Source organism: Colobus angolensis, unplaced genomic scaffold (assembly GCF_000951035.1).
Source record: "Colobus angolensis palliatus isolate OR3802 unplaced genomic scaffold, Cang.pa_1.0 Scaffold416, whole genome shotgun sequence".
Classification (NCBI taxonomy): Eukaryota; Metazoa; Chordata; class Mammalia; order Primates; family Cercopithecidae; genus Colobus; species Colobus angolensis.
Window position 1 is genome coordinate 786514 of NW_012117555.1, and position 8312 is coordinate 794825.

General features: G+C 61.6%; 2 protein-coding genes across 4 annotated transcripts in view; one reads left to right on the top strand and one right to left on the bottom strand.

Moving 5' to 3' along the window:
* Window positions 1–3147, top strand: part of LOC105522028 (ATPase family AAA domain-containing protein 3A) — a 24001-nt gene extending 20854 nt beyond the window's left edge. For 2 of the 3 annotated variants that reach the window (XM_011956407.1, XM_011956405.1), the window contains exon 16: window positions 2386–3147. In XM_011956407.1, the coding sequence (XP_011811797.1) occupies window positions 2386–2532 (147 nt within the window). In that variant the 3' untranslated portion in view covers window positions 2533–3147. The remainder of the gene's footprint in view (window positions 1–2385) is intronic. The other variant, XM_011956408.1, reaches the window with a different exon arrangement.
* Window positions 3148–3239: 92 nt separating this feature from the next.
* On the bottom strand, window positions 3240–8248 carry TMEM240 (transmembrane protein 240). Its single transcript, XM_011956404.1, has 3 exons — window positions 8148–8248; window positions 4056–4264; window positions 3240–3974 (listed from the first exon to the last, which is right to left on the bottom strand). Exons 1-3 carry the CDS (start codon window positions 8237–8239, stop codon window positions 3826–3828), a joined length of 450 nt encoding a protein of 149 aa, XP_011811794.1. The 5' UTR covers window positions 8240–8248; the 3' UTR covers window positions 3240–3825.
* Window positions 8249–8312: the final 64 nt, after the last annotated feature.

Below are 8312 nucleotides of genomic sequence, written 5' to 3' on the forward strand. Positions count from 1 at the left end.
GCTTGCAGTGGGTCGAGATTGCGCCACTGCACTCCAGCGTGGGCGACAGAGCAAGACTCTGTCTCAAAAATAGATAAATAAATAAACAAAATAATAATAATTTAGGCTGGGTGCAGTGGCTCATGCCTGTAATCCCAGCACTTTGGGAGGCCGAGGCAGTGGATCTCCTTGACTTCAGGTGATCTGCCCCCTTTGTCCTCTCAAAGTGCTGGGATTACAGGTGTTAGCCACCGCACACAGCCTCTTGAATGTTTTTCTCATAAAAGGGTGTTGAATTTGGTCAAATGCTTTTCCTAAATTAGATGAGATGGTCATGTAGTTTCTTTCCTCCATTCTGCTAATATCAATTGATTTTTTTTTTTTTTTTTTTTGAGACGGAGTCTTGCTCTGTCGCCCAGGCTGGAGTGCAGTGGCCGGATCTCAGCTCACTGCAAGCTCCGCCTCCCGGGTTTACGCCATTCTCCTGCCTCAGCCTCCTGAGTAGCTGGGACTACAAGCGCCCGCCACCTCGCCCGGCTAGTTTTTTGTATTTTTTAGTAGAGACGGGGTTTCACCGTGTTAGCCAGGATGGTCTCGATCTCCTGACCTCATGATCCGCCCGTCTCGGCCTCCCAAAGTGCTGGGATTACAGGCTTGAGCCACCGCGCCCGGCCTCAATTGATTTTTGTATGAACATTTCATATGTGGAACATTGACTGATTTTCGTATGTTGAACTATCCTTGCATTCCAGGAATAAATCCTGCTTCTTCATGGTGTAGAGTCCTTTTACTATACTGCTGAATTCATTTTGCTGGCATTTTCTTGAGGACTTTGCCAGTGATGCTCATCAGGGATATTGGCCTGTCATTTTTCTCGTGATGTCTTTGTCTGGCTTTGATACCAGGGTAATGCTGGCCTCCTAGGATGAGTGAGAAATGTTCTTCAATTTGTCCCAGAGTTTGAGGAGTGCTGCTGATTCTTCATGTTTTGTGAATTCACACGTGAAGACATCAGGTCCAGGTCTTGTCTTTGACCTTTTATAGTTTGAAGATTTTAGGTTCCCACAAAAGTTGCAAGGGTAGCACAGAGAGCTCCCGGGCCCGGGGCCTTGCCACGTGGTGAACGTCATGTGTCACTGTTGGCCCACCTGGGACGGGGTCTTGCCCAGAATCCCACCCAGGAGGCCACGTGACATTTAGCTGTCACTTCTGGTGGGCTCTGCCAGGTCCCGTGCTTCCTGGTGGGGTGGCCCCGTGACCATCTGCTCAGCCCCTTTCCTCCACTGGGCCCTGGGTGAGGTGCAGCCACTCGGGTGCACCCTGAGGGTTCCTGCACCTGTTTGAACTCTCTTGGGTCGGCTCAAGACCAAAAATGATGCTGAGCAGTCCTGGGCCCCTGATGCACAGTGGCGGTCCGGTTCCGGTCAGTGTCTCCTGCACTCCTGGGCCCCTGAGCCACCTTGGCGGTCCAGCTCCAGTCGGTGTCTCCCCACACAGTGGCTCTTGGCGAGGGGTGGGTGCTGCCAGAGGGGACGGGTACCACATGGTCATCCCCATGGCAGGTTCCGTCGTGGCAGCCGTGTTGTGGGAGGATGGTGTGGTGCTGTCCCTTTACCCTGTGAGATGAATCCTGCCTCTGGGAGGCACAGCCAGAATGGGGTTAGGGACCGACTCAGCTGTCTGGGAAGCGTCCCCTGCCCTGTGCTTCCTCCAGGCGTCCTGGTGCACTCCTGAGCATGGTGCCCAGTGGGCATCCCCATGCCCAGACCCTGACCCACAGGTGCCTCCCCTTGGAGACTCCACGCCTTTCACTGGCACTGGGATGGCGAGCGACCTGTCCATGGCAGAAGGGCTGGACCTTAGGCTGCCTGAAGCAACACCAAGGGCCCCAGTCCCAGCAACTCCAGCCTCCATGTGCTGGATGCCAAGCCCTGTGCCAGGAGGACAGGGAGGTGGGGGCAGGGTTGGCCTTGGTGCCCTGAGGTGGGCAGTGGCTGCCTCTTCCCTGGTGGCTGGTGAGGGTCAGGGTCTGAGGGTCTGAGGTGCAGTGCAACTCGGGGACGCTGCCTGGCTACGGCTGAGACACACAGAGGGTCTGCAATTCCCCGGCCTCTTGGGAGCTGCCCTCAGTCAGCCGTCAGTGGGGCTTGGCCTTGAGCTTTCTGTTATTAGAAAGTCACTGAGAAATAGCAGTGCTGAGGACGCAGGCAGGGCTGTGGCACTGCAGGGGCCGCTCCCGGTGTCCACACGCATACTGGGCTCTGCCGAGGTGCGGGAAGCCGGTGTTTCACCCCGAGGCCGTCCTGGTGCTCCTGGTTTGGCCCCTCCCCACCTCGGGGCCCTGGTGTGCATTGGGGGTGGGGGGTTCCCACGGCGGCCTCCCTCAGCTCCCTCTCTCCTCACTAGGCCACGGCGTATGCCTCCGAGGACGGGGTCCTCACCGAGGCCATGATGGACGCCTGTGTGCAAGATGCTCTGCAGCAGCACCAGCAGAAGATGTGCTGGCTGAAGTCAGAAGGGCCTGGGCGCGGGGACGAGCCCTCCCCATCCTGAGTCCACGGCGAGACCCACACCTCACGGAGCCTGTCAGCGGACCCCTCCCACCCCCAACTTCCGGCCCCTGCACATTTAGGAAATATTCCTGGATGGGGAAGGGCTGTGCCCAGGGCCTCTGTGCACCAGGTTAGCTTGTGGTGGGGGCGGTTGTTCTGCCCCCCAGGACACCCCCTGTTGTGGGCACTGGCTAGGGAGGGGCAGGCCTCTGTCCTGCCCCTTAAGACACTTGGGAGACGCATTTTCCATGTGACTCAGAGTGGGAGGGGGAGACTTTGCACCCCAGCCCCTGCCCAGGCCACGGGGAGGGTGGGTGCTGGCTGAGCCCCCAGGACAGCAGGAGAGGGGCCGGTGGTGTCTCTGTTCTCGGCTCCCACAGCAGAGCCGGGTGTTGGGGGGCCTGCCGGGACCAGACCGAGGTGGGGGGGCCTGAAGCCTGCTTCCCACTGCAGCTGACACACCCCAACCCTGTGCACTCTGGTGGCCCTGAGAGCCCCAGGCTGTGGCTGGGAGGAGGGAACCTGGCCGGCGTCTGAGGCCACGCTCAGCTGGCCAGTTCAAGCCTGTGGCTGGAGCTGGGGTCTGTTTACCTATTAAAGTCCCACAGGTGCCTCACCGCTGTGTCTGTCTCTTGGCTGACGCGGGGTGGGGTTTCCGGGGCCCCCTAGCGTTCTCCTGGGGTCAAAGGTGACAGAAGAGGCAGAGACTGGAGCTTTCTGGAGAATTTACTGACCACAGAGGGGTGGGCTTCACATGAGGTGCCCGCCACTGCGGGGCCAGGGGCCTGAATGCTGCCTGGGACCAGCCGCCTGTGCCCCACCCTACGGCTGTGTACAGACGGGTGCCCCCCTCGCTTCCCTCCCCTCTGCCCGAGCTGGCTGGGGCCAGATGGTAGACGCAGCGCACGGGAAACAGCAGCTTCAAACAGATGCTGGCCCAGGCCACATGCCTTGCCACCCCTGCCCCCACCTGCCCCCCAGGACCCTCTGGGCCCCCCAGCACCGCTGAGGCTGAGTCTGCCCTCGTGTCCTGCCCAGCCAGGAGTCCAGGGTCCTGCCCCCCAAGTGCAGGGCCTCTCCCACCCCAGCCCCCACCCTAGCCCACACCCCAACCCCCTTTATAAAAAGAAGAGGAGACAGCACCTTCCGCTGGACTCTCCCAGCCGGCCACAGCCCCGGACAACCTGGGCCCAGGGCTGCTGTCCAGTCCCACCGGCCCGGGCGTCCACGAGGTCCCTTTTACATCTGTACAGCAGCCGGTTGGCTGGGCGGCCCCAGCAAGTCCCTGTGCAGCTCACAGGTGCCGCGGGCTGGGGTGGCCGTTGTGGTAGAGTTTCTGCTTCACGTGCACCATGTTCCCGGCGGCCTCCTCAAAGGGCCTGTGCGGCCGCCGGCCCAGCTCCCGCAGGCTGCACAGCTTGGGCAGCCAGGTCCACGAGCCATCTGCAGGGGGACAGGGGCGGTCAGGCAGCTGGGGCCGGCCAGGACGGTGGCATTCCCAGGTGGCGGGCACGAGGCACTCACCGTGGCGCCGTCCGGCTCTCCAGGCGCGCACGGCGCAGTGCAGGACACCGTCCATCCACACCAGGAACCAGCTGATGCAGAAGCCCAGCAGCAGCCCCAGCATGAGGTCGATCTCCTGCTTGGTCACATTGTCCGTCACAAAGTAGTTCTCAGAGGCGTCCACCACCGACTGGTCCCCGTCGTATGGGATCACGTAGTGGATGTGGTGCCTGGGGGCGGCAGGGCGGGCTGGCACCTCTCCTGCCGCCCCTGGCCTGGCCTTCCCCTGGGGGGCCTAGCCCGTGGTGGGGGTGTGGCTGCCACCCTGGGGGTTCTCTGAAGCAGCCTCCTGGGTGGGCGGGTCGGGAAGGGGGCACCGGACTCAGCCAGGCCCAGGTCACAGGCCAGAGGGAGTGGGAGGTCAGTGGCCATGGGCCGTGGAGGCTGAGCGCGAAGTCCAGGCAGATGGCGGGACCGGCTGCTGGCGAGGGTGTCAGCCCTCAGCACCTCCTCCCTGAGTCCTGGAGCTCACGGGAAAGTGCTGTGGGTGGAAGAGGCCTCCCCCAGAGGGGGCTCAGGATGGTGGTCCCCACGGCCAGGGTCACAGCTCGTCTGCCCGCCCCAGGGCCGCGGAGGCCCCTTGGAGCAGAACCGGACACAGGTAGCCCTGCTGGCCCCGGACCGGCCACTCCCATGCACCCTTCCCCGCCTGCCGTGCCTTTTCCTCCACGGCCGCCATCCCGCCTGCCAGGCCCACTGCCCCTGGTGTTTCTTCTGCTCCTCTGTCCCTGGGAGGTGCTGTCAGAGGTCACGGGGGCTCTACCCAGCACCCCATCCTCTCCCCTTCCTGGGGAACACCCCCTTGCCCTTGCCTGGCACAGACCCGCCCTGCTCCTCCCAGGATGGACGGCGTCCAGGCTCCAGGGCCCTTTCATCCTCAATGCCTGGGCACCTCGGTGTCCCTTGGCCTCCTCTCCCTGGGCCCTTGGGGGACTGCCCAAGCTCAGGCCACAACAGCTTCTGGCCTCTCGCTGCTGGGGCCACACAAGCTCCCCAAGGAGTGCGCTCCAGCAGCTCACCCTGTCCCAAGAAGGTCTCCAGGCCCCATGATCCCAGGTGAGCCGACTCTGCTGATCGGACTGGCATCCCAGACAGCCGACTCTGGGATCCCTAGGCCAACATGAGGGCCTGGGAGTGGAGGCCGTGGGCCCCAGGCGCCCTGCGGTCCACACTCCTGGCTGCCTCCCACGTCTCCGCTGAGCTCCAGCTGCCTGTGTCTCCACGTGGGATCCACAGACACCTTAAACTTGTACCTAAAAATAGCTCCTCTCTCCCCAAACCTGCTTCTCCCCCACCTTCCCCTCGGTGAGGTATCAGTGCCTTGGCCTGGTTTTCAGCTGAGACCCCGAGGCCACCCCACGCTCCACACCCCAACCAGAAGCACTTCCCACACTGAAAGCCCGGCCTATCTGTCCAACCCAGGGCCTTGCAGCCCTCTCCAGGCCAACCCCGTGCCCAGCAGGGGCCACACAGGTGCCTTCCCTCGGTGAGATCGGGGGGTCCTGGAGCCTGAGCCCAGGCACAGGGAGGAGGCGGCCCTTGCCCCAGGCTCTCCTTGAAGGCTTCCTGCTCTTCTGGGCTTCCCGGAGGTCAGTCCCCTCAGCATATCGGGCAAGTGGCCACTCCCAGTGGCAGGGCTCTCGGTGAGGAGTGACCATGACCGTGGCTGATCCCTGGTGGCCACCAATCACCTGGTGACGAGCCTGTCCACAGCCATCATCCTCAATGGGCAGCTGATGACCACTGCCTAGAATGTGCAGCTGCCAGAGGCCCGCAGGGGAGGAAGCTGTTCCTGACTGAGTCCTCACCCACCCCAGGGGCTCAGTAACTTTGGGAGTCAGAGGTCACAGCCTGTGTCCCCCGCTGTGGCTGGCCTGGGTGCCTGTAGTTTCTCCCCCTGCACCTGGCCCTCCTTCCTGGGGGGCTCAGGTCTCCCAAGTGAAAGCAGGAGACAGGCCTGGGCAGAGATGTGCTATCTGCACACGTATGTCTGTGACATGTACATACGTGTGTCCTGCCTGCACCACACATGCTGCATGTGTCCACCTGAGGCCCAGTGTACGTCATGTATACACACCAGCCACATGCACAGGACATGGCGTGATACTGTGGACATGGGCCCCAGGAGCGCCACACCCCCGCCCTGTGCATGGTGTGTCACACGCGAGTGCATGTTCGCTTGGCTTTGCAAAACGCAGCCACCCTCTCCACGGGGCGCCACGTCACGTGCATGGACGGATGTCTCATTTGGACGCTGCCTGGCAACAGACTTTGGAGCATTGATTTCCATACACGTTCTCCATGTCAACATCTGTGTATAGGCACGTACAAGGCCTACACATGTACACACACCCGTTCTGCACACCAGCGTGTACACACGGGGAGCCTCTCCTGGCAGTGCATGGACATGGTGTATACGCAGATACTCCATGTGCAAAACGGTTGTCTGCACACACACTGGCTGCACCCACATGGAGACATTTTGACATGTCCCTGAGCACACTGCACTGTATATTGTGACATACATGTACTTTGCATACACATATATGTTGTCAATATACAAGGGCACTCTGTACGCTGAATGTACATATTCTGCATGTAGAGATGTGAACAGAGCATAGATACACAGACACACACACAGCAGTACCGTCTACAGCAGGCTGTGGCTCTGCTTCCCACACACCAGCTGCCTTCAGCGTGCACTCCACCTGAGTCCACGCGTGCTCTGGACACGACATGAGCTGCATGAGCTGCACCTACACGCCTTGTGCAAATACTCTAAGGCGCCCTCTGCCTGCCCTGCCGATCCCTCAGTGTGCTGCCACAGGTGGATGCACACGGCCCCAGCCCACGCACGGAGGCCGCGCCTTTCTGATGCTCTGGAGCTCTGGTCTGGGCCCAGCCTCCAGGAGGCCATGGAGCCAACCTCAGGCCTTTGCTCAGCAGTCGGACCGTCCAGACAGGGACACAGGACTCTCTGGTAGCACGTGGCCACCCCACAAGCTCTTACCCCCCACCCTGTGCCGGCACATGTGAGGGTCACAGACACTCCAATCTCTGCCTTCTCTAACACCCGTGTTCTTCATCAACACACCTGCTGCACCCATAGGCATGTAACACGCTTAGCAACACATGCAGCTGTCCTGAACACACATGCCCTGCGCCCACACATATGCACAGAGGCCCCCGGCGCAGGAGGCAGCAGAGATGACGAACACGGGTTCTGGTTGGTGCCCCTTTGTCCTTCACTAGCTGTGTGACCTTGGAAAACCCTGTCCTCTAAATCCTCCGTCCACTTCCTCATCTGTCCAGCAGGGTTCACAGCGGCCACTGCGGGAGGGTGTCCTGAGGGATGGGAGTACATGCGTGCGTGCGCGGGTGCTGTGTGTACGCACATGTATATATGCACAGACGCCACACACATGCGCGTCTCATGAGAAGATGTTTATTTCGTACATGGACGTACAAACATGCATGGCCAAGAAGATTCCATCACTACACGTGCACAGACGGGATCACACAGTGGGTGTGGGGGGATCTGGGCGCTCCCCTCAATCTGAGTGACCTTGAGGAAGCTGCACCTCCCCGCTGACCCCTAGCCCATCCCTCAGCTCCTCTCCAGCCAGGGGGTTGTGCCCAGTAGCCCTCAAGGCAGGCCCTTCCCACCTTGACCTGCATTCCCCTGCCCTGGGACTCACTGCAGGGCCCAGCCCTGTGCCAGCAGGCGCTTCCTGCCCCAGCCCTGAGGAGGCTGGCTTGGGTCTCCACTGTGGACATCAGACTGGGCTGCGGCTTCCCAGCCTCCAGGCTGGACCAGGAGGCCCGGTGACCCATTCCGCCATCACCCTGGAGGCCTCTAGTGATGGTGTCCTAAAGCCATGAGCCCCCAGGAGACCCCCTCCTTGAGACAGCTCCTCCCCCTGCGCACCTGGCAGCCCTCAAGGGTGGAAGGCGGATCGCGGCCTGCGTGGGGCTGGCTCCCCCGCGCCCCGAGTGGGCCCCGCCACACATGTGCGCTCACGCGTGTCGAGCCGGCGCCGGTTGCGGACTCACCGGCCACAGTTGCAGTGGCAGACGCGGTCCTCGCCCCGCAGGTGCGGGAGGATGTAGTTGTGGAATCGGTCCAGCAGCGCGTTCATGTCCATCAAGCACGCGATGGCCTGGAAGAGCCCATGACCGGTCAGCGCCAAGGAGCGGGCGGGACGAACGGGGGCTGGG

Coding starts and splice junctions, on each gene's coding strand:
- TMEM240 (XM_011956404.1), bottom strand. CDS start 8,239: ATGGACATGAACGCGCTGCTGGACCGATTCCACAACTACATCCTCCCG. Junction 4,265..8,147: donor TGCCACTGCAACTGTGGCCG/GTGAGTCCGCAA, acceptor TGCCGCCCCCAG/GCACCACATCCACTACGTGA. Junction 3,975..4,055: donor GAGAGCCGGACGGCGCCACG/GTGAGTGCCTCG, acceptor GTCCCCCTGCAG/ATGGCTCGTGGACCTGGCTG.